We start from the raw sequence: 26,674 nt of genomic DNA, 5'->3' as shown, positions 1-26,674 counted from the left end.
AAATGACTTTCAGGTATTAGTGAATGTGAACAGATCAGATTTGAAACAAAGCCACTAATTCTCTTCTAAGTTTTTAAGTCAAAAGCAATTTCTTTTTCTCTATTTGAAAAGAGGAGATCAGACAACCAGATGGGCATTTGCTCAACTGGTTTGCTATTTATACTTTGCAACATATTGAGAAATACTGAATCCGTTACAGACAGCAAAACACATCACATTTGGCCAAGGCTCTTGAGGAAATTTCTCAATAAGTGCTGGGGCCCATCTTCTGTGAACTATGTTTGCTTAATAGGACTAGATCTGGGTTCTCCTAGCTAGCCTTCTCAAATCACTTGTGTAACAAGGAACAGAATAAACACATATATTTATCTCTAGTTAATTACTTCCTGCCTCCTGAGGGAAAACCTGCCTGACATGTTCATCTTTAAATTGGTCCAACCCTTCCCCTTCACCACATAGGAGAAAAGATCTCAGGTACTCTTTTTAGATTTTCAAATTGATGCTGCCTATTGTGGAGGTAGCCTCTGACTGAGAGAATGCTGTCCTAACCCAAGCTACCAATATCGATGGCTTTTCTGCTAAGTTGCTAAGTCACTTCAGTCGTGTCCGACTCTGTGCGACCCCACAGACGGCAGCCCACCAGGCTCCTCTGTCCATAGGATTTTCCAGGCAAGAGTACTGGAGTGGGGTGCCATTGCCTTCTCCGGATAGCTTTTCTAGACCAAATTAAAACAGTAAGAACAAACCCACCAATACAGCATTGGCTACAATGTCATTGCTAAAAGACACACCCAGAGTAGAAACTACTGACTCATTGCCACCCACACCCCTTGGGCCACTGCCCACAAGGATTTCACTGGGGGGTACATCACTGTCAGTAGCTCTGGACTCACAGCAGATCAGCAGAGGCTACCTGGGGTTCTAGACTGAAGTCATTGCTAAGAACCAGGTGTAAAACAAAAAATGGTGCCCAGTGTCCAGTTCTATATGAATCGTCATTAGCCACTCAGTTGCTGACCTACAAAACACCCTGAAAGGAATTCAGAGTGAAAATCAGGATTAGGCACTCTGTGCTCTGAGAGAGCAGGCAAAACAGGCCCCTAGATAGTTAGAAATCTTTTAGAGAAACATTTTTATGAATCTGGAATCTTCCATCTATTCATACTTAGAAAAGCACTAAAATCACTTACTGAGATACCTGTTCGTCATGACTAGCAGTAATCTAACTAAATGTTTCCTCGATTGCATACACTCCTTTGCCAACATCACATATATGTTAGTCTCTCCCCCCATCTCTTCAGAGGGGTTCCTCAGAATTACCTGAGAAGTTGTCTCCTGGGAATACAGTCTTCAAATAAAACTGAAGCTCACAAGTCTCATGTTACATGTTTTCATTTCATTCAACACAAGAATCCTAGTTCACATACAAGCTTTTTCACATACTAGCCCTATGCCCACAGGAAAACCACTATTTTGGGCCACAGTTTCTTTATCTATAAAATGGGGGCAATGGTCCCTACCTGCATGAGCAGAGGGATGGAACAATAAAGGAGTTAGTTTGGTATTAGTATATTAATAAAACATAACATACTTTAAAAATATAAGGTAGGATTATTAAATCCTTTTCATTTCTTCCCTACTTCCCCTCTTTCAGGGGTCTTGCAGGAAAAGGAGCCCCCTCCCCACCACCTTTCTGTGTGAAGCTTTTCCATCAGCACAATTTCTCCACCTGATGCTCTTTCCCAGGTCTGAATTTTTTTCATCATTTATTTGAGGCCTTGGTTAGCAAAGGCTTTTGTTTTTCACAAAAGAAGAGAAATAAGGAAATCGTAGCAAGCCCCGAAGAAGACGGGAAACTGAGGAGAGGAAGGAGGGAGGGGGCCTTTGAAATCGTAATTAGGAAGGTGGAGGAGGATCAGCAAGATGTCAAGTCTATTGATGGAGTCATAGAACAAAATGCTAAACTGACACACTTTTTTAAAATGTCAAAGTAAAAATGTTTGCTTGTTCATTTATTTTAAAATTTACATACAGTAAAATGCACTCATTTTTTTTCATACAGTTTTAGAAGTCTTGACAAATACCACAGCCATGCTTAGACTACAGAATGGTCCTGTAACAGGAGGAAAGTGTGGAGGGCACTACCTTTAAAAGAATGACATAGTCAAATGACATGACAAACACTGGGTAGAACCAGCTAGGTCCAAGATGGCAGACGAATCGACTGCCACTAGACCTTGAGACTCATGAAACACACATTGTAACACATCAGCAAGCTAAATGGCACACCCACCAATGCCATGACAGGTCTGAGGCTAACCATAAAAGGCCAAAAAGTGGGCGGTGACCCAACTCCTGGAAATGTCCACCTTTTCCTTGAAATAATTCAAATAATCCTCCCCCTCTTTAGCCTATGAAATTATCCAGCCTATAAAAACTAACCATGGCATATGTTGGGGTCTCTCACCTTCTGAGATTGGAGAAGGAAATGGCAACGCACTCCAGTGTTCTTGCCTGGAGAATCCCAGGGACGGGGGAGCCTGGTGGACTGCTGTCTATGGGGTCGCACAGAGTCGGAAACGACTGAAGCGACTTAGCAGCACCTTCTGAGAAGGCCGAACTATTGTCTGTGGAGTGTATTTCTCTAAATAAGTCTACTTCTTACCTATCACTTTGTCTCTCACGGAATTCTTTCTGCAAAAGGACATCAAGAAACTGAGCTTCATTAAGCCCTGAGACCAGGTATGTGATCTCAATTAACAGACTGTGGGTTCAAGTTCCAGTCTAGCTCCTGACTGGGTTGGAGTCCCAGCCAGGGGTTCAAGTCCCAATCTGAGGTACACAGTTTCAGTCCCATTACCCTCAAAATACTCCCTCCTGTTGCTCCGGGAGTTGGTGATGGATAGGGAGGCCTGGCTTGCTGCGGTCCATGAGGTCGCAAAGAGTAGGACATGACTGAGTGACTGAACTGAGCTGAACACCACTGATCTGTTCTCTGACTCTACCAGATTTTTAAATGCAGAAATGAAAATTTCCCACTTGGGTGGTAAATGTGGTTTCCTTCTTTTCTCAGCATTGCATTACCCTTGGTCTGGATTTACTCTAGCTCAAAGCAATAAAGTTCAAAGAAGAAGGATTTCCTTCTAAGCATCCCTATCATTGTTTTGGCAAATGCTCTTCTGTCTGGTTGCCAGAGGAGGATCCTAGGGGTGGTGATATATTGTTTTTCGCAAAAATGAACATGATCTCATAGAAAGGCCAATTTCAGCACAGAATTGCAAACCTGGTATAAAATTAGAATTGCTTCTCAATGAGAAACAGCCTTTGTTAAAGAAAGTACAAATTCTTTCAGGAGAATCCTAGGTTTGATATAACTTTTAATTAAGTTTCTCAAAGGCTGGAGCTCATTTATTCTTCCCTCTGTCTGCCATCTAACCGCAGTGAGAGGGCCCTGTTTTCACTGAGACCTTGCTTTGAATTCTAATTCCAATTTGAGTTTATATACATAATTTTGGTTCATTCCGTGGGTTTTCTAAAATTATTTGCTTGACTATCATCAATATCTATCTCCCCTTCTCCCTCCATTTTCACTATGAAAATCATTCTGGATAAGGCTATCAAGGAATGTGAGCTATCTCTTCTCAATACTGGATTACAGTTAGTATTTTAAAACCAAATTAAACAAAATGAATTCCCTACACAAATGAAATTCCAATATGCATTCATTTCTTTTCCCAACTGGAGATAAAAAGCTGATAAAATGAGACTTAAGAAAATGATTCTAGCAGTAATATTATGAAAAACAGGTGAACTTTTCAGTGTTTATCTGACTAGAGAAAAGCCAAGTACTGTGAAAAGTTTTAATCAACATTGGAGTTCCAACCAGTGTTTCCTTTGGCATCCAAAAAATTAAAGGCAGACTATGAAACAGAGCAGGCATTTGCGGAAGGTAAATATCACTCTGTGATCATTTTTTTAGGGGCATGGGGTGGGGGGGGGAGTAGTATGATGTTTCAGAGGCAATATAGCCCACACATGTATTCAGAATTCCCCAAAGCAAATTTCCAAAGGAACTAAATTAATACCACATACTTTAACCATCTTTGATCCAGTCTACATTTTGCTGCTGCTAAAACTGTCCCAATTGGAAGTATTTCTTTGGACTAACAGAATAGAGAGGTTTCTTATGTACTTTGTACACACGATGCCTCCTCCGTAAATCATGTGTTTACTGATTGCAAATTTCACATCACTGCACAAAATCCATTCAGAACTAGTAACTCTGAAATGTAACAGCAGTTGTGTTTATGGGAGGCTGTCTTCTAGCTACTGAAACTGGCTGAAACTCTGTGTATAAAGTCTGATTACAAAATTTCCTGGGGAAAGAGCTAGTTCCTCAGATCCTGTAGGTAACGACAACTCTTAGAGGCCTATATAAGAAATAATAAAAATAGACTTTGATGCTTTTTGCTTTTAAGCAGCCATCTTGATAAACAGATCTTAATTATTTCCTACTGCCTGAGAGCATATGGGTAATTACTATAATCTCCTTATGTTTTCCAAATAATTAGTGCATTATGATGGTATCATTTATGCTTAAAAATGGAAAATAGCTTGAATTTAGTGAAGGAGGAGCACCAAAGAGTCAGAGAAGGAGGCATACAGAGGGCTAAATTTCTGAGAAGTGGCACCCTGCTTTCCCACCTGAAATCTTAGCCACATCTCTGAATGACAGGTTTAAACCCAAGTGATCTTAGAATTTTATAACCAGAAGTGGATGATGGGATCTAGTGTTTTACATTTGACAAAACTCAAGCCCAAATGATTTAAGTACTTGCTCAAAGTCACACATGCAGTTAGTAAGCAGTTGCAAGAAGTAGAACCAGAAGTCACATGCTGCTCTACTTACTAACTCTGGGTGCCAGAGAAGAAAGGGACTTCTTTTTCTTTCTTCTCTGGAACCTGGCTGGCTCTGAAATGTTCAGAGAACAAAGCAGTACCAGGAGTCCCAGCCCACTGATGGCTCTTTCTGATGAACTTACTGAGCCCTGAAGGATTCCCAAGAAATACCAACCAAATATCCTCCTCCTAAAACAAAGACAATCTTCCTTATGATTGGAGGGAATTAATAATCACATCTCAGCTCCTTAGCTTTAAGATTTTATAATTACCAGTCTTCTTTTGACCCTGTAAGCTACCATAAGAAATATAATAGTATCATATAATATATAACATATGTAATAATGCCATAACAGTTATAATAATACATAATACAATGAAAATAGCTTTTATTTTCATGATTTTACTGTGATTATCTGGCATTCATTGAGCATTTTAAAAAATATTTTCTTGAAGTATACTTGATTTTCACTGAACATTTAATATGTTCTAGGTGTTTTGCTTTATACTGTTTTAAAAATTTTTTAACTCTCACAATAAATTGACCTAATAGGCACTTGTGCTAGTTATTATTGCCTGTTTGTTATCAGATTTACTTCTTGTTTTTCCCCTGCTCTGTGCCATACTGAAAGGGGCTGAGTCCTGCAAGTTACATCACCAAAGCTTTCCTACCAACTGGTTTTCAGTTAGTTTTAGTAAAGAAGGAAAGTGACAAAGATGAGGAAGTAGGAAGAAGAGAGATGCTGGAAATTTCTGCCCCTTTGTTTCAGCTTCAGGCAGCATCTTCAAGAGCACCTGTGTCCCCTCCATTGTTCTGGCTTTTACTACACTGGCTGGGCTCCAGGGCTTTGATAACATGCGTTCTCCCTTCATCCCTCCAACCCTACAGGTGGTAGGAGCTCCTGGTGGGGTATCTCAGCATCTCAGTTGGCCATTTCAGCTCTCCTAGTGCCTTTACAATTAGCTCCCAATATTATAAATTTCCTCTTTCCTGGTGGCTCAGATGCTAAAGAATCTGCCTGCAATGCAGGAGATAGGGGTTTGGTCCCTGGGTTGGGGAAATTCCCTGGAGAAGGTAATGGCAACCCACTCCAGTATTCTTGCCTGGAGAATCCCATGGACAGAGGAGCCTGGCAGGCTACAGTCCATGGGGTCGCAAAAGAGTTGGACACAACTGAACGACTTTCACTTCACTTCACTTCACTGGACCTCTTCACATGGATTCTGTTATTTGAACTTGAATCTTATGATTGTCTTCATCCTATAAATGAAGGCCATGAAGGTTGGAGAAGCCTGTCTCATACCAGAGACTGTACTATGTGTTAGACACCGTGCCAAGCGCTTTTACACAGTATTGTTATCTCATTCTCACAAAAATACAGTGAGGTAGATATTATTTCTATTTCACAGACAAGAAAATAAGGCTCAGGGAACATAAATAACCTAACTAACATCTTACTATTTATAAGCAGACCTGGAGCGATGCTTGTAACAGAGCAGGATCCTACAAGGTCTGCCCAGGGCAGACCCCTCCCCCATATCCCCTGTCTTAGCTCCTCTCTGAAATACTCAGATAATAGTATCTCATGCATAGTTACTGAGTTTTTCAGATGCTAAAAACCGAAAGGAAGAAATCGACTACTTGATGATCATAAACACACAGCTCCCAAATCTACTGTCACTCACTTAGAGACCGATAATGCTAACCGTATGACACCACGTGTTACCTCATCAATCAATCAGACAACTGTGCACAAGCTATTCACATATCCTGGGACCCCCTCCCTTACCTGGCCTTTGAAAAGGCTTTGCAGAAACACTTGAAGGAATCTGGGCTTTGGGGAGCCTGAGCCACCAGTTTCCTCACCTGGCTTTGCTCCAAACTCTGATGTTTCAGTTTGTTTGACCTCACCATGCATCGGGCACATGGACTTATATTTGATAACATACTAAGATCAGCCTCTAGATCATGGTGAGCATATAGCCAATTAATTAAGACATGCCTGAAGATGGTACTACTTTTTCCAGAGTCTGATTGGTCAAACTCCTCAGGAAGTTCAAGCTGCAGACTGGAAACGGAAGTCTCTGCTGCATTAGCCAAATCAGCCAGTTTACCAAAAGGCTGTCCATATCACAGGGCTAAAAGCAGCTGCTAATTGTTTCACAATCCACCCTCCAGGAGAAAATGTATTGATTCCTTTTGTTTGCCAATTTCCATAGTGTAAATATTCCCAATATGGCTGATTTTAAGCAACAAATGTGATATCAATCAGCTCTTGAGATTCCAGAAACTCCAACAATAAACTCCACCACTCCAATGGCTAAAGGAATAAAAGGCACGTGGCTAGTTTTAGTTGACTTGGTTCTGTTAAGCACATATATTTTCAGATTAAGTCAGGAACTAAAAAGATAAGTTGATGAATTTGTATTCTTCAAAAGACATCATCAAAAAATGAACAGCATACCACAGACTGGGAGAAGATAGTTCATGTATACACATACATTTATAAACATATGATAAGATGCCTAGAATATAAAAACAAATATTGCATAAATCAGCAAGAGGCAAATAACACAGTTTTAAAAAATGGACAAAAGACTTTAACAGGCCCTTCATTAAAGACTATATCCAACTCTTATGGCTCACAAGAATTTGAAACCAGTCAGAATCATTACTCTGAGGGAAATGCAAATTAAACCACTATGCAATACTGCTATGATATATTTCCAGAGGGTTAAAGCAATAGTGACTGGTAATACCAGGATGTGAAGATGAGAATACCAGGATGAGGATGTGGAGAAACTAATATCCTCATATTTTGCCAGTGATTGTGGACATTTGCAAAACCTTGTTGCAATGCCTCCTACAACTAAACATTTGCTTACCCTGTGACATTTTAGTCATGCTAACAAAAATACGTGCCTATCTCTATCAAAAGACATGTACACGAATGTTTCTATCAGCTTTATTCATAATAGCCCCAAGCCAGAATGGCCTATATATCCATTAAGAGAAAAAAGGTTTAAACATTACGAAATATTTATACACTATAATGTCTAGCATTAAAAAAGAATGAACAGCTGAAGCCCCACCCCCCCACAAAAATATGGGTGAATTTAAAAAATATGATGATGGGCCAAAGATGCCAGACATAAAAGAATACATTGTGTGGAGCTTTCAAATGAAGTTCAAGAACAGAAAAAACTAATCTATGGGGATAAAAGTCAGAATGGTGATTATCTAGAGTGGGAGGATAGGCAGTATTATTGATTATAGGCAGTAGTTAGAGACCTGGGTTCTATCCCTGGGTTGGGAAGATTCCCTGGAGAAGGGAAAGGTTACCCACTCCAGTATTCTGGCCTGGAGAATTCCATGGACTGTGCAGTCCATGGGGTTGCAAAGAGTCGGACACAACTGGGCAACTTTCACTTTCACTTTCAATCTTCTAGGATGTATACATCCGTAAGATTTCCTCAACCTGTACACTTGAGACTTAAGTATTTCATTGCATGTAAATTATGACTTTGATTTTTTAATAAAAGTAATTTTGGGACCCCTTGGGCAAGTGCATCCTTTTAGTCTCTGAATCATTCACAGCAAAGGTCCCAAGTGGAGGGATGTTTTAGACCAGAATATTCTTGAGCACATGCCCCTGCATCAAATGCCAGATAAGTTTGCTTACCATGACTGCTCTCTTTATAAAAATTTCTCTTACATGAACTCTTAACCTTCACCAGATCCCTAATTCGACATGAGACCTAAAGCTTAGGGTCATTGAGTCAGTAACTGAGATGATCTGTATTACAGATTCAAGCAAAGCATGTTGGATGAATTGTATTATTTTATGTTTTTCTTTCTTACTTTTTTTTGACAATTATCCAGTTCCTGATAATTTACCACATTCTAAAGGCTTACCAACCTCTGTCTTTGCAAGGAGATCTAGACTTTTTCAGGTGACTTTTTAAATTGTTGGTTTATTAAATAGGAACTAAGTTATTAGACTATTTCTTCTTTGTCTTGTCTCATTATCACCCTGAAACATTTTGTACAAGCTTTACTGTCTCTAGAACATCACTCTTTACTCATCTACAGATTTTAACATTATTTGTCTGCACATACAACCCTCTTTCCATTAAGTAATAATTCCCCAAATATTTCTTCTGCATTAGTTTGTTTGGTTTGTTTCATCTCTGGGTATTTTGGATCATTTTTTTTTTTTTCTGTTATAATTTAATTGAAACAAAACCATGTTAACAACATGTGATTGAAACAACTGTGCCATTAAAAACAAGACATATGACATATTATCCCTTGTGCGAGCTTAAGCAATTTACATTCATAAAATATGGCCAACTGTTACCTAGTCCAAGTTCGGTCAATAACTGGGAGGTGTTGAGGCAAGGAATAGTGGCTTTTTTCAGAAAGTCGAGCCTCTGAGAAGATGGCAGACTAGGGTCCTAGAGTGTCATCTTATCAGGGTCTGGATGCTAGTTTATTTCATAAAGCAGAGAAGAGGAGGTGAGGAAGTAAAGTAAAAGTCTGGGGGAGGGGATGTGTTAATTTCTTCTTTCCTGTAGCCTTTCACAAATGGGCAAGGTCAGAAAGTCTCCCTGTGAGCTGAACAAAGGGACTTTAACATTCAGGTAGAGGAGCAGGGTTCCCCAAGGTCATCATGTAGGCTTATAGCTATAGACAGCATCTTTTTACTGATTATAGCAACAAAAGTAATGGAAAGTGAAATTGAAAGTCGCTCAGTGTCCAACTCTTTGCGACCTCATGGACTATGCAGTCCACGGAATTCTCCAGGCCAGAATACTGGAGTGGGTACCCTTTCCTTTCTCCAGGGGATCTTCCCAAACCAGGGATAGAACCCAGGTCTCCCTCATTGCAGGTAGATTCTTAACCAGCTGAGCAACAAGTAATGGAAAGCAAAGGTTAAAGTAAAAGAGACAGATCTAACAGGGAGTCATATTTGCGCTTACCTGTTTCACAATGACACCTTATATAAAGTCAAGGGCTGCCTATCCAGAGACTATCTTTAGGTTATCAATTATTGACAGACTTTTGATACAGTGGCTCTACTAGCTATGAATCTATCTACTTTTAGTTTCACGAGCCCACAATAATTCTTTTTTTCAAAAGATGAAGACTAATCAGGACTTCAAGGAATATTAAAGATCATCTAGTTCACCTTCTTTCTCCATATTTACATATAACATGGAAAGTGGGGGAGGAAGCTTACATCATTTATCCAGTGTTGTTTAGCTAGTAAGGGGTTAAGCTTGTATAGCACTGAGTCTCTTGCTTTTTGGCTTGTTTCTATACTCATGAGCAATTTAGCCAAACGTCCCGTTGAAACTAAGATTCCTGATACCCATTATTTTTGCCTGAAAATGCCAGTCTAATTGAACTATAAATTTTTATATACTATGATTTCATGATTTCAAACCTCCCTTCAAGACCATTGTTGGCAACCTCCTTGCTAAACTTCAAAGAAACAAACGCAACAAGTGAGCCAATCAATCTGTATAAAACCTCTTCCTCCTCCTTTCTTGTCAAGAGAAAACAAAAGGGAATTCTTCTAACTATTTGATTATGATAATTTAACAATATTACCAATGTCATATACATATATGCTAGGCTATGCAGCGTATTACTAAGGATAGGATAGGAAGCCAGTCCAATAACAACAGCGTTCAGAAGACTATATGTCAGGGTGAATGGAGAACCAAAGATTTCTATGTACAATAAAAATGGATCAAAATTATAATTTTGCTAACGTTTATTCTTCTCTTTTGTTCATTTTTTCTGTTTTTTGGTGTAGAACATACAGAGCGATAAGAATAAACAAGGGAAATCCTTTGCTTTTTGATCTAGCACAGAGAGTATTATATTGAGAGATAACTGGAACAATATAGAATTACTCCACTTTTTCTTTGTTCTAACTGTCCCTAACATGGAACACAATCTTCATGTTGGAAAGGTACAAAAACAGCGAGAAGTAATATGATGTAATTTTTAAAAAATGATGCATGGAGTTCAACAACACAAATTTGGATCCAGACTCTTCTTTCATGAGTTATATGATCTCATACAACTTATCTGCTCTGAGTCTTGCTTGATGATATCAATAGTTCCATCCCCAGAGGGTTAGGAGTATTAAGTGAGATAATGCATGGAAGGCACTTTGACACAGTAACAGTCCAAGAAGTGGTAGGTAATAGGGGACAGAAGCCCAAAGTAGGTTACAGACTATCTAAGAATTCTAAATTTAACAATCTTTCAAGGCCTTGAAGAATCAGATTCCAATGTACTGAAATAATTTCTAACAGCAATAATGATGCTATTGCCATTAATCTTTGAGAAGTCATGGCAAATGACAGATGTGCTAAACTGCTTGCCCAACTTTTCAAAAAAGAGGGAAAAGAGTATTCTCAAAACTTAGTAATTCCAACCAGCAACTAGATGTTTTAATCTCCACGACATTCCAGAGAGTTATGGGTTATGAAATGGATATTCTAAATGCAATTTTAAAAGGAAGTTGTGATTGTTAAAACCAGCATTTAGTCAAGCGCAAGTCATGCTGAAAGCAACAAGGTTTCCTCTTTTTTTCTTGGAGGGGCTAAATGCCTAATCAGAGAAATGCCACAGACACAATGTATCTGCATTTCAACAGGGTATGTGATAGGTTTCAGAAACCTTTAATATACACTTAATACCCAGAGGGAGCTATTAAAATACAGTACTTTCTAGATTATTTGTCATAGTGCCTTTTTTTTTTTTTTCCCCCATCTGTACAGCAGATGAATGAAATTAGGTTAGGCATAACATTGTTGAGAAGCACAAGTCTAGTCTTAAGCCTGGACAATAATACTCTGCACTGGTCAGGTAGTCTTTGAGATACTGTTTATCTCCAAACATCATTTTTTTTAAAATTAGTTTATTTTCTATTTTTTAACTTTACAATATTGTATTTGTTTTGTCATACATTGACATGAATCCACCATGGGTGTACACGTTTACCCCTTCCAGAACCCCTCTTCCACCTCCTTCCCCATCCCATCCCTCCGGGTCATCCTGGTGCACCAGCCCCGAGCACCCTGTATCATGCATTGAACCACATCATTTTTTAAAGAAACTCTGAGAAACTAGAGTATGTCCAAAAGAGGAGGCCAGCGTACTGCATTATATAAAGCTATATATTTTACAAAATGCAATATATTATAAAGAAAATAATTAGGAAGTGTTATGGACTCAATATTTGTGTACCTTCCCCACCCAAAACCATACACTGAAATCTTAATCCTTAATATGATTGTACTTGGGTGTGTGTGTGTGGGGGTTCTTTGGAAGGTGATTAGGTCGTGAGGGTAGAGTCCTCACAAATGGGATTCATGCTCTTAGAGAAATTTCAGACAGCTTGCTTATTCCTTCTTGTGGGTAAAGATGCAGCAAGAGATGGCTGTCTAAGAACTAGGAAATGAGTACTCACCTTACATCTATCTGCTAGGTCTTGATCTTGGACTTTCCAGTCCCTATTTCATGAGAAACAGGGGCTTCCTTGGCAGTCTAGTGGTTATGAATCTGCCTTGCAATGCAGGGGACAGAGGTTCAATCCCTGGTTGGGGAACTAAGATTCCACATGCTGTGGGGCAACTAAGTCCTCGGACCCCAACTACCGAGCCCAAGAGCTACAAGAGAGAGAAAACTATGAGCTGCAACGAAAGATCCCAGGTGCCAACTAAGACTCAACATAGCCAAAAATAAACATTTAAAAAATGAATTATGAGAAATAAATGCTGTTGTTTAAGTCACTCATTCTGTAGTATTTTTGTTAGAGCAGTCCAAATGGACTAAGAATTACTATGGAAGAGATATCTTTGGGAGTAGGGCTATTCCATAAGTCAATTTCAAAAATTTTAATGGGTTAGTTATATGGACAAGGAATTAGAATCATTCTGTTTAAACAACCAGAGATAAGAGTGTTATGTAGAAATTATAGGGGGGCTGTGTGTGCAGATTTTGGCTAAATATAAAGACTTGTGAGAGCACTGGTCTTGGGATTTGACAGACTGGAGTTACATGCCTAGCCTACCACACCCTAGATACACTGAGCAAAGGACCCAACCCCTCAGAATCTGTTTTCTTATCTGTCATGTAGGAACATTCACAGAAGGACTACAAAGTAAAAATCCTATACTGAATTTGAAAAGATCCACATAGTTCCTGGCACATTAACAGTCAATAAATGGAACTCTGATTGTGTTAATAACAGTTAGTGTTGTCCAACAAGAAAAAGGTTGAAGAACCTCTGATTATGGGAAGCATCTTCAGAGTGAAAATGATCAAGCACGTGGTTAATCATTTAAAATAACTGAAAGCCTACTGTGAGCAGCACATGTCAGAGAGAGTAGTTGTGACACAGTTTCTATCTCTCTGAACTAGCAATCACATGGGGACCAGCCAGGGAAATGAGGCAAATACATTAATAAACCATGACACAAAGACAAATGCTATCAAAGTTACAAGAGGCTCAGAAATTAAGTACATGAGTGCTAATCCTTTTGAGGGAAATATGGAAGGCTTCATGAAAGTGGTAGCTTAAGAAGAATGGGAAAATTTTTAGTGGGTGGGGCAACAGAAGAAGCAGCACTTTATATACATGGAGGATCTATTATGAAGAGAGGTCCAGGCAGACAAACACAGGGACATATTCAGATAAGCAGCACAGTTTGCAGGGATCCAATGGTGAGTCTCAAGAAAACTGAAACATAAATCTAAATGGTTTGGAGGTGGGGGTGGGTCACAGAATGAGTCTTGGACTTGGGGATCAGTGAGGAGACAGACAGTAGATATCTGGGGGGAGAAGAGTGACTTTATCAAAACTGTGCTTTCAAAAATTGAATTTGCCAGTGACAATAAACTTGGCTAGGATCTGTGTGACTCCCAGTGCAGGAAAGCCAGTAAGAAAAATAGCACAATAGGTTAAAAAAAAGGGGGGTATCTCAAACATCATGGAAGCAATGAGAATGGAGAGGGAATCCTTAGTGAGTCACATCTGTAAAGCAGGTTGTTGGAGAAGACGTGACAGTAAGTTAGATGGTGATGGCCTCAAGTGAAGTTTTAGTTAAAGGTAGTTTTCAGTAGGAAGATCAAGATCAAGGTTAATTTTTCTCAGCAGAATAGCACACAGTAAGCTCTTATAAAATATTTGTTCAGTAGATGAATTACATGAATGAATGATCTGGATTGAGGTCTAAATAGAAGAGTGGAAAATGGTAATAGGTGAATTAAAGCTTGTGGGAGTCAGTATGAAGAGGGTGAGGCTGGTTGCATAGAGATGGGAGTTCAGCAGTTACACGTATGGAGGGAGGCCTAGAAGCTAGATTAAGGGTCTGCTTACCGATGCAGGAGAGGCAGGAGACAGGGGTTCATTCCCTGGGTGGGGAAGAGCCCCTGGAGGAGGAAATGACAACCCACTCCTGGGTTGTCTAATACTCCTGTATTTTTGCCTGGAAAATTCCATGGACAGAGGAGCCTGGTGGGTACAGTTCATGGTGTCACAGAGTCAGACATGACTGAGTGACTGAGCACAAGCACCCAAGTACAACCAGAGCCCAAGGGTCAAATCCAGGCCAGCACCTGACTTTGTGCAGCCCACGAGCTAAGAATAACTTTTGCATTGTTAAATGATCAGAAAAACGTCTGAAGAAAAGTAACATTTGGTGACAAGGGAAAATAAATATTAAACTTAATTTTCAGTGTCCATAAATAAAATAACTGCTTTTTTGTTGTTTTATTATTGCAGAAAGGACCAGCCTGCCCCTTAAGCAGTAATCACATGCTAAAGGACTTTATAAATATTATCTATACAAATCTCACTACAACCTATGAAACTTAACTCATTCCCATTTTACTGATGAGCAAACTGAAGCTTGTATTTCAGTAAAGTTCCCACAGTTCATTCCAGACTTCCCATTCCCCTTGGCTAAAAGCTCTGGCTCTAAGTAGTGAGACCATGAGATGCTTATAAAAGAGGGTTGAGGAGTGTGCTGAATGCTTAGAGGACAGCTTTGGAACAGAATCAGAAGAGGAGAATGGTTTAGGCAGACACATTTCTAAGACAGGTGTATTAATTAATTCTCATAACTGCTCCATGATTTCGACCGTATTATTATTAATATCCCATGTTGGTATAGGGGTGGACTTCTTAAAGACCATTTCCTAGGTAAAAGGCTCAGACACTTTGAGTCTTTTGACAGGGGACACCACATGGCCTCCAAAGACTCATCCAACCCTAAAAGTCTAGGACCCTTGTTCAGAAGTGCTTAGGGAAGGCTTCCAACGGATTGAAGGATTCCAGTGTCCTGCATTCTTTCCCTGCGACTGGGCTCACACTCCTCATCCCCTCCTCCACCCTCATCCCCCAAACAGGCTTCTCAGACCTTCCAGTTAATTTGCGGTTGGCCGAAACGTTCACTTAGGGTTTTGGTATAACATTTTATGGGAAAACCCAAATGGCCTTTATGGCCAACCCAAAAGCTCTGTTCCTGAATCACAACAAACTAACCAGTACATGAAAAAATGCAGCAGAGTTTAAAGATTAAATGTGCTGGGGTGTGAAGGCAGGAAACTCTCCTACAGAAAGCCTGGAGGCAGACGACAATCTTTTGTCAAAGATTCAGCAGATGTGGATCTCTAGAAGAGAATTAAAGCCTTGAACTGGCCTGTTTCTTTTGTCATTGTTGTTACCCCTTTGGTGGCCACTTTCCCACTGGGAACTTACCCTTGCTGCTGCCAAAGCAGGAAGTGATTTAAATGTTGTCTGCTTTTCCAACATTCTGAACTTGAGTTTTAAAGCAAGTTTCAGCAGTGGATTTACTGCTCTGCGTTACTACCTCCTTTTCTTCTAAGATAACTGTGCCGGGGGTAAAGTCTCCGGGAAAAGTCCTGTACAAATACTGACTTAGTATCAGCTTTTGCACACCCAGCCTTGCCAGCACTTTCAATTCAAAGCAGGCCTATTGGTTTTGTTTTGTTTTGGATAGAACCCAGGGGGTGTGAGGAGAGAAAGAAGGAACTAGGAAGGGAAAGGAAGGAAGTTAAACGTCCCTTCCCTCCCTGTCTCTCAGAAAACCAAAAATGGCATCTTCCATGAGGAGCCTGTTTACTGACCACAGCAGATACGTTGCGTCTTTCCGGAGGTTTCTCAGCAATTCCACGGAGCACCAGTGTATGCAGGAATTCATCGACAAGAAGCTGCCGGGCATAATAGCAAGGTAACAGCAACAGAAACCACAGGCTGTCTTTTGTGCAAGCGACAAGCCTGGGCGCGCTCTGTGCAGTGATAGATGGGTCATGCCCAGCCGGCAGGCTGGGCTGCGGGATAAGAGGAACTGATAGCAGCTCGGCTTGTCCCGGAGCCGCCCTGCGCCCCTTCTGCCGCGTTTCACTGAGCCGATCACTAGAAACATTCAAAAGCTCTGATTTGTACCGATTTCAAGCTGCTAGGAGATAAGCGTTAACCCTTTGAAGGCACAAATTCACGTTCCTTTGGGAAAAGATAAGATCCAAATCTTCGAGGTGAGATTTTTTCGGCCCTCCTCCAAATTTTATGTTTCAAAAAATCCCAGAGTCTTATGTTCTTTGCATTTAGAATCAAATAATTACCAAATACTGGTTACACCTGGGGATTGAGTGGCTGCCTCTCGATGCTTCTAACACCCATGTAAATTCATTTTCCTTATCCATTATCATAGTTCCCACTCTCCAAAAGAAACATTGTCTTTTTACTTTCAAGTTAATATTAACAATGTGGCCCTACCAAAGCATTTTTCCATTATCAGTGAAACTCACTAGTTCTTATCCTTCTGGCAGACTGCTTGTTTTTTTTTTTTTGGTGATTAATGTGTTCAATTTGTGCCAGAGCTGATAAGCATTATGAGAGTAACAGATTCCACATGGTAAAGATAATCAAATCACCTATCTGGGGGCGGATTGCTGTAACCTGACTCTGCTTCAGGAAATAATGATGGAAAACTGGGAAAAATGACTGTGGCTCCAATTTGCAACAGCAAAAAAAACCCTGCTGCTGCTGCGTTTAGTCTTTATGTTGAATTTTTCTGTTATAGGCCTGAAATTCTTTCACCAGGGCAGTTAAATCTGCCTGACCAGAGAAGGCATTGTTGGATGTATAATATACGGAATTTTGTTTCCTTTTCTATCTTTTGTTATGGTTCAGTTTTCAATTTTTTTAAAAAAACTGAGTGTTGTATATTAATAAATAATAGGATAATAGGACTTCCCAGGTGGTACAGTGGTAAAAAAAATCCACCTGCCAATGCAGGAGATGCAGAAGACACAGTTTCAATCCCTGTGCGGGTAAGATCCCCTGGAAGAGGAAATGGCTACCGACTCCAGTATTCTGGAAAAATTCCATGGACAGAGGAGCCTGGTGGGCTACAGTCCATGGAATTGTAAAATGTTGGACATGGTTGAGTGACTGAGCACACACACAATAGGAAAATAAAGCAAAAATCAAAGCAGACAGCAAATAAACAATTTTTTATCCAAAAACAAATTATAATTTCTTTGGGTCTTTTTGCTCATTTCCAAAATTAAATGTAATGAGTTGATTTCTGAGTTCTTTTGCAGTACTAAGCATCTGTGCTCTAGTCTGTGGTTATGCAGATCCTTAGTTTACTTCAGCCATCAGTTTGGTTTGAAGACATATGATGGATGCACAGAACATAATGAATGATGACCCCCTGTCCTGTCTTCAAGTGTATACAATCTAATTGGAAATACTGAATGTGAAATCTGTGAACTACTGAAGAATTTTCAAAGGTGTAACTAAGTTTGCCTTATAGTGGTAATATCCAATTAGAAATCATCTGAATCATATTTTTTTAAAGTAATTTTTTTCTGAAGGTGATGTGAAATGAGATTTAGCTAGACTTTCAAAACTGCTACTTAAAGTTGTTTATCAGTTATCAATAGGCAACGTGTCTCTTAATTTTTCATTTTTATTAAAGCAAGATGTGCTCATATTTTAAAAGGTCAAATGATTCCAAAAAGTTTACAGTAACAACAACAATAACAAAAATAGTGGTTTTCTGCCCTAACCACTCCCATTCCTGATTCATGCTCTCTAGAGACAATGACTTTCAACATTCTGAAATCATTTAGTTATTTCTTTCGGAATTTTCTTTCCTAATTCTAAATAACATGTTATTCTCTTTCTTAATTTTGATGTATTAAAAGTGCTAAATAAACATGCACATCTCTCTCTCCCTACCACGTCAATACAACATATATGTGTACATATATAGCATGTATATATATGTGTGTGTTTATACATGCATATATACCTTAGATATGTCTAAATTTTTATTAGTTTATATATCATTGTCTGTACATATTATTCATAACTGAACAATGCATTTATACTATCATTACATTCCATTTCATGTATAACTTTTTGTTTTTCCTAGAGTTACCTATTGATTTTAGTTTATAGTCTTAGTTTTCTTTGTACCTATCACTATTTATACCCTAAACAGAAATATTAATCTATCAATATATTCCAACAGAGCAAGTAATCTGTTAAGTTTTCCTCATGGGAACATTGTTTCTGGACTTCTCTGTTCTTTTTCCAGTTTAGCTTGATTTGGTTTCGGCCTGATGAGGGAATTTATTTCACCTTATAGAAATTCTCTTCTCCTCTCTCCAGTACTAAATTCTCTGATTCCGAATCCATGTTGTGTTTTTCTTGGTTTCTTTAACCTTTTTTTACCCTACTAATCCTTTAACGGCTTTCTAAAAAAGTACATGGGAGGTAAATTTTTTGAGACTTTGTGTGTTTAAAAATGCCTTCTCTCTGCTCATCTTTGTTAGATAGTTAGGGTATAAAACTCTGCACTGAAAGTGATTTTATATCAGAAATTTAAAGATATTTTTCCATGGTCTGATAACCACTAGAGGGCTTCCCTCATAGCTTAGTCAGTAAAGAATCTGCCTGCAATGAAGGAGACCCAGGTTCGATTCCTGGGTTGGGAAGATCCTCTGGAGAAAGAAATGGCAATCCATTTCAGTATTCTAGCCTGGAAAATCCCATGGACAAAAGAGCCTAGCAGGCTACAGTCGATGGGATTGCAAGAACTGGACACGACTTAGCGACTAAACCACCACCATAGCCACTAGAGTTACTACTGAGAAACCTAATGCCATTCCTTGTGACCTTTTGCTACTGTGTTTTGTTTTTGGTTCTTTTTTAGGATCTTCTCTTATATCTAGTATTCTGAAATTTTAAGATAATAATTTATGGTGTGGGTGTTTTTCACCCATTTTTGTGGGTAGTCCCTGGGCCATTTCAATTAAGATTCAGATCCTTCAGTTCAGGGAAGCTTTGGTATTATTTAATCATTCCTCCCCTCTTTTTCTGTCTTTCTGGAGCTTTTATTAATCAAACAGAGGACCTCCTAAATCAATTCTCTAATTTTCTTACATTTCCAGTTTCTCCCAATTTTATCTTTCAGCCCTCTATTGTTTGGTATTATGTTTTTAATTTCCAAGAATATTCCTTTTTTATAGCATCCTGTTCATCTTTCATAGATAGTCTACCTTCTTTTATCTATTATAAAATTTTCCTCTGCTTTCTGCATGTTTCTTCTGAATTCACCTTTTCTGTTTCTTTTGGTCTCTCTATCAGTGCTTTCCTGGTAGCTCAGTCAGTAAAGGACCAGTCTGCAATGCTTGAGACCACATGCAAAGCAGGAGATCCTGGTTCAATCCCTCTGTTGGGAAGATCCCATGGAGAAGAAAATGGCAACTCACTCCATTATTCTTGCTTGGGAAACCCCATGGACAGAGGAGTCTGGCGGGCTATAGTCCATGGGGTTGCAATGAGTTGGATACGACTTAGTGACTAAACCACCACCACCACCGTGTTAGGGGAGCTCCCCAACTACCTGATAAGCCTTGGTTGTCCATCCAGTTAAAAAATTGGCACTAAAAATTGGTTCATATACTCTTTGTGTATGTACTGAAATAGTCCGTTGAGCAGCTGACTCATTGTAGTAATTAGATGTGGACTTAGCTCTTGATGGAGGATTCTCAGATACCAATATAGATAAGTTATCAGTGAGACGGGTTATTTCCTCAGGGACGAATTATTCAATCACCTGTATGGAGGTAGAGAGCAGAGTGGGGAGGGCTATAGTATATAGCTATAAATAGTAGCTTAGTGTTGTTGTCATATGTAATGCATTTGGATCCTTGCCTGGAAAATAGCAAGTTTTCAATAATTCTTAGGTATCATCATACTATATTGATATTTCTCCTGGCAATCTTGATTCCAGCTTGTGCTTCATCCAGTCCAGCATTTCTCATGATGTACTCTGCATATAAGTTAAATAATCAGGGTGACAATATACAGCCTTGACGCACTCCTTTCCCAATTTGGAACCAGTCTGTTGTTCCATGTCCAGTACTAACTGTTGTTTCTTGACCTGCATACAGATTTCCCCACAGAGACTGAGACAGAACTTTGGGTGTCTTCTGAGGAGGTATGGGTCAGCAGAGGACTGCTGTGGGGGCAGGGGCTCTGCATGCAGTAGACCTGGGTATGGCATAAGCCCTCTTGGAGGAGGTCACCATTAACCCATCGTAGAGCCACCAGAACTTACACAGGACTGAGGAAACAGACTCTGCAAGGGCACAAATAGAACCTTGTGCACACCAGGACCCAGGAGAAAGGAGCAGTGACCCCCACAAGAGATGGCCAATAGGCACATGTTAAGATGCCCAACATTATTAATTCTTAGAAAAATACAAATCAAAACTAAAATAAGGTACCACCTCACGCTGATCAGAATGACCATCACTAAAAAGTCAACAAATAACAATTGCTGGAGAAGATGTGGAGAAAAGAGAATCCTGCTACACTATTGGTAGGAATGTAAGCTTGTGCCCCCACTATAGAAAATAGTATGGAGGTTCTTCAGAAAGCTAGAAACAGAATTACCATATGATTCCAGCAATTCCACCCCTGGGCATATATCCAGACAAAACTGTAATTTGAAATGATACATGCACTTCTATGTTCAAAGAAGCACTATTCACAATAGCCAAGATATGGAAACAACCTAAATATTCATCAACAGATGAATGACTAGAGAAGATATGTATATACACAATGGAATACTACTCAGTCATAAAAATGAACAAAATAATGCCATTTGTAGTAACATGGATACAACTAGAGATTATATTAAGTGAAGTGAATCAAAAAGAGAAAGACAAATACCATATGAGATTTCTTATATGTGGAATTTTAAAAATGGCACAAGTGAATCTATCTATGAAACAGGAACAGAATCGTGGCCATAGAGAACAGACTGTTGGCTGCCGAGGGGGAAGGGATTTTGGGAGGGATGGAGCAGAAGGTTGGGGTTAGCAGATGTAAGCTTTTATATACAGAATTCATAAACAACAAGGTCATATAGCATAGAGAACTATATTTGATATTCTGTGATAAACAATAATGGAAAAGAATATAAAAAAGAATGTATATATCAATGTATAATTGAATCACTTTGCTCTATAATGGTAATTAACACAACACTGTAAATCAACTATATTTCAATAATAAAAATTTAGAAAAACAATTCATATAAATTACTTAGCTGTGCTTAGAATAATAATAAGTTGGGTACTTGTCATGTGCAGACACATTTCTAAAGGATTCACATAAATTATGTCACTTAATCCTCACAACTCTTCCAAAAAGCAGATACTATAATTATAACTCTATATGGTAGGAGGTATTATTATCCTATTTTTAGTAGTAAAGGTACAGAGAATAAGTCATTCAAGGTAACATATTAGTAAGCTACGATTTCAACCTAGGTGCCTAGGTGCTCTGCATTATTCTATCCACAGATAGAAGCATCTACAAGAATTAATCAAGTGCACAGACAAGAATGGGTATGTTAAGACTCATGATCATGAGTTGGAAGATAATTAGCACTGAGGAAGGCAACTCATTCACAGATGTCCATGACTCTATGCTTTCTAGTATCTTTAAGAACCCTGGTTGAATCTGTGTTCTTCCTATCTCTCTGGGAAGGCTCCTCGCTTTAGTCAAAAACCAAGCTTATTGAGCATCCTAAAACACAAACAAGCACCATTCTTTCAGTTCATGTTTCCCCTCCAGTCTCCTCTTTTTCCTTTTCACTCTTTCATCCTTTTTCAAAAATCTCTGTATCTTCTTTCTCTTTATTGATTACACTTTTAATTCCACTGCCATCTGACTCCAGCCTCAACCTCCTTTAAAGCTGCAGTTATCAAAGATATTCATATTGCCAAATTCAACAAAGAGTTGTCTTCTTTTTTATTATTTAGTCGTACACTCTTATGCCTCTGACACTATCATTGGCTTTTTTCCTTCTCTAATTCTCTTATCACTTCTCTGAGCTTTGCTCTTTTCCTGTGTCTTCTTTGTGTGTTCCCCATTATCCCATTACTTTTTTTTTTCTTAAAATTCTTTTATTGAAATATAGTGGATTTACAATGTTGTAATAGGTTCAAATGTACTGCAGTTATTTAGTTATTGTTTGTGTATACAAATATATTCTTTTTCAGATTCTTTTCCATTACAAATTTTTTTTAATAAATTTATTTATTTTAGTTGGGGGCTAATTACTTTACAATATTGTAGTGGTTTTTGCCATACACTGACATGAATCAGCCATGGGTTTACATGTGTTCCCCATCCTGAACCCCCCTCCCACCTCCCTCCCTATCCCATCCCTCTGGGTCATCCCATTGCCCCAGCCCTGAGCATTTGTCTCATGCATATCCCATTACTTTTAAAACCTGGTACTGTGTCATGATCCCACTACTCTTTGCAATATTCTTGGGTGATAGAATCTATTCTCTTAGTTTTGACCATTACTCTATGATAATTCTCCAGAATACATCACTGATTCCAATCTCTCTTCTACCCAACTTCAATATTGCATATTCAAATATCTGCTGAATTCAGATTTATCAAAACCATAAAAACACAAAACAAACAAAAAACTGACAATACATAAACTTGTCATAAAATTACATCCCCCAGCTTCTTTTGCAATACCACACTTCACCTGGTCATCGAAATTGGAAACATGTGGCAGTCACTGTGCATCTCCTACTTTTTTCTGACTCATTATTTTTTTAAAAAAATTTTTACATCAGTCTAAAGAAAGTCCTGCTGTTGCATCCCAGTCCATCAAGTCCACTCTATTCCTGTACAGAGTCATATACTTGGCTTTTATTATCTCACAATTCAACTTAAGAGGAAAGTAGTATCTTACTCATTTTTATATATCAGTGCCTATAACAGGCACATAATAAATGTTTAATTAAGATTTGTTTATTGAAAGGAAGTTAGCAAGAGGAAGGAAAGAAGGCAACTATCATAGAGATAGTATGAATCGCCTTAGCCTTTCTCCTATCTACATTGAAAGAAGTGTGTGTCACTCAGTCATGTCTGACTTTGCGACCCCATGGATTGTAGACCACCAGGCTCCTCTGTCCATGGAGTTCTCCAGGCAAGAATATTGGAGTGGGTAGCCATTCCCTTCTCCAGGAGATCTTCCCAACCCAAGGACTGAACCCAGGTCTCTTGCATTGCAGGCAGATTCTTTATCATCTGAGCCACCAGGGAAGCCGATTTACAATGAATGGCTTATTATAATGACCAGACTCAAAAGTCACTTTTTCTGCTTTTATTCTCCAGTCTTTAAACAAATGCTATTTCCTACCTCTGAGATATTTATAGTGCTATCTCTAAAAGTCTCCCAGTTTAAGACTGTTAATGAGTGGAATCTTTACTTCCAAAGATTTGTAAAGACAGCAATATAACCACTGAAATGATCAACACCTTTCATACTGGCCTAATTTTTTTCACTGTAATTTTCATCTGTTCTCTTCAACTAGCCTTGATAATCAGATTTTATAAACTTCCTGGCACATTTTTCTTAAACTACATAATTTTTTTTTTTTTCAGGATTGGAGACACAAAATCTGAAATTAAAATTCTAAGCATTGGCGGCGGTGCAGGTATGAACAATGCATTTTAAAATTTGTATTTCACTCCAGACATCATGAGCTTCCCTCCAGACATCATGAGCATCCCTCATAGGTTAGTCGGTAAAGAATCTGCCTGCAAATGCAGGAGACCTGAGTTCGATTCCTGGCCTGGGAAGATCCCCTGGAGAAGGAAATGGCAACCCAGTCTGGTATTCTTGCCTGGGTAGCAGGTTACAGTCCATGGGTCCGCGAGAGTTGGACATGACTTAGCGACTAAACCACCAGACATCATGCTGCTTGATGGCAATTTTGTTCATTCTTTAGAAAAGCCATTTTCCTTCACTTTTGGAAGAGATTAGTTTATTGAAACTAGTAAGAGCCATATCATTTCAACTAAGATTAATGTCCCCATATATTTATGGGATCTAGGACATCAGATTTCATTATTATCTGTAATAGGAATAAGTATGATTTTATTTTTTTAAACATATAAAAAGCATGGAAAAACAGAATAATTTTGAGGATGACATTGAACCAAATGATTTAACTGTTCACAGTAAAGGAAAATTTCAGAAGATATTCCTTAAGGTTGTGCCACTTAAACGAGATGCACAGACTGGTTGGTGGTTTGAGAACTATTGCTGGTGCATGAGGAGATAAGCATGCCCTGGAATGTAAATCAATGCACAGCTCTTTCATTGAGAAAGCATCACTATGGAGAAAAACATACTTAATGACGTAGTTAATTTACCCTCTGTGGCCCCACTCTTTGAGTTGCCGTGGCCTAAACCATTCCTTTCCTCTGACTCAAGTCCACAACTGCCCTCTAAGCATTTAGCACGCTCCCCAACTCCCTTTCATAAGCAGTTCATGGTCTCACTACTTAGAACCAGTACTTTTATACAAGGGGAAATGGGAAGTCTCGACAGGCGGATTAATGAGGGTGTAGTTTCTAACTCTGCCACTAATGAACTGTGTGAACTTGGCTGAAACATAAGCTTCAGTTTGCCCATCAGTAAAATGGGGGCAATGAATTATGTCTCATAGGTTGTAGTGAGATTTATACAGATAAGTTTATAAACTGCTTTTATAAGGTGCAGGTAGGTCCTTTCTACAAAACAAAATAAGAAAATTTATCTCCAGACTTTGCCATGTATCAAACTCCTGAGTAGTGTTTGATTTAAAGTTGCTAGTTGTCTGAAAGTCTGAGTTAATATAATGACTATATATAATATATAGTATATATAATAATATATATTAATATATAGTCATATCATTTATAATGTTATATAATGTATTAATATATGATAATATAGAGTCATATATATTATTTATGTGTTGATATCCTTATTATTGTTTTCTTTTGAAACAATCATAGAGTGATGGTAGGTAAAGGTTACCACTTGGCAACAAGTGAACACTACATTACCACTTGTCACATAGTGTTAAATAGTGATTTCTTGAGTCGCTTAAGTGTAATTGTTCTAATCCTACATGAATGAGTTCAGTTGTGGCAACACAACACATCTTAACACAAAGATAACCAAGAGCCCTCTAATGGAATAGGATAGTTTTTTATGTCATCTTCTGCTCACTTTTCATAAAATACACTGTGATATAATGTAATAAGGACTGACTATTAAAGTAGTTTTACTTTATTATCATCTTTCAGCAAGAAAACAGAAACCAACAAGGACAGGTAATGAAAGATACTGTCATGAATGATCTAATACATTGTATTTAAGCTAAAATACTCTATTATTGTTTGTGATATTTTATGTCCTAAGGATTATAAGAGTGATGAATTGCCCAAAGAGTGTCCTATTAATTCCTTTAACCAAGACAGTCATTTCCAGTGTGTTTTGCATATGAATTTCAGGCAACCACAGGCAATGAGACTATCATTTGATAGTGTCACTTGTGCTTGGACAAGAAGAGAAGCCCTACAAGGAAAAGTAATTAAAAACAGTCTCTACCATGGCCAAGTTAATTGACCTTTTAATATAAAGTTAATTGAATTTCTAATGTAAATTTATCCAGATGCTTATAAGCTATCTAGAGAAAGGAACATTTGCCCCACACAGTGATTCCTTACATAAAGGTGCAAATCGGGGCTAATATAGAGAACTTTCCAAAACAGAAGCAGCAATGCTTGATGTTCTACTGACTGAATCTTAACATTGTATTAATAACAAGCTCTGCCTTGGGGGAAATATGGGTGCCCTTTAAGATCACTCTTCATAAGAAACAATCAAAAACATAAGAACTGCAAGAGAAATTCAAGCTGTAAATACTTAGCTCTCACTGCTCAAGTAAGATATGAAATCAAAAGTAATACACTTAAAATCTCTAGGTCTAAAAGCCCTTGGCATGAAAGAGCGGAAAGGTGTTTGAAGGGAAAAGACACCCCACTCGGCTAGTTTGAGTGTTTATATACCAACTGGGAGATACTCCTCTAATAGTTTGTCATTGACTAAATGCAAGTACTGGGTGCGCAGAAGAAAAACACTTTATTATATAGGAGGAACTATCCGTCCTGGCCTAAGAGAAATGGTCTCCCTGCATGTTTCACGATCTACAGTGTTCCTGAGATTTTGCATTACCCTGTGGCTTATGTATCCTTAAAAATCCACTGCTGAACTCCAATCCCCAGCAGATAAGGTCATTGGCCCTGTCTTATACCTTGTGTTCTGCTCC

The 26,674-nt window shown here is 38.6% G+C and overlaps 1 protein-coding gene across 1 annotated transcript in view; it reads left to right on the top strand.

Moving 5' to 3' along the window:
• The first annotated feature begins 16,023 nt into the window (after positions 1-16,023).
• HNMT (histamine N-methyltransferase) overlaps positions 16,024-26,674 on the top strand; it is a 38,163-nt gene continuing 27,512 nt past the window's right edge. Inside the window, exons 1-2 of the mRNA XM_081579117.1 lie at positions 16,024-16,179; positions 23,955-24,007. Coding sequence (XP_081435243.1) covers positions 16,043-16,179; positions 23,955-24,007 — 190 coding nt within the window. The 5' untranslated portion in view covers positions 16,024-16,042. The remainder of the gene's footprint in view (positions 16,180-23,954; positions 24,008-26,674) is intronic.

This window comes from Giraffa tippelskirchi, chromosome 3, assembly GCF_054371585.1.
Source record: "Giraffa tippelskirchi isolate mGirTip1 chromosome 3, T2T-mGirTip1v1.2.pri, whole genome shotgun sequence".
NCBI classification, from domain to species: Eukaryota; Metazoa; Chordata; class Mammalia; order Artiodactyla; family Giraffidae; genus Giraffa; species Giraffa tippelskirchi.
This window is presented reverse-complemented; position numbering and strand designations above follow the sequence as displayed.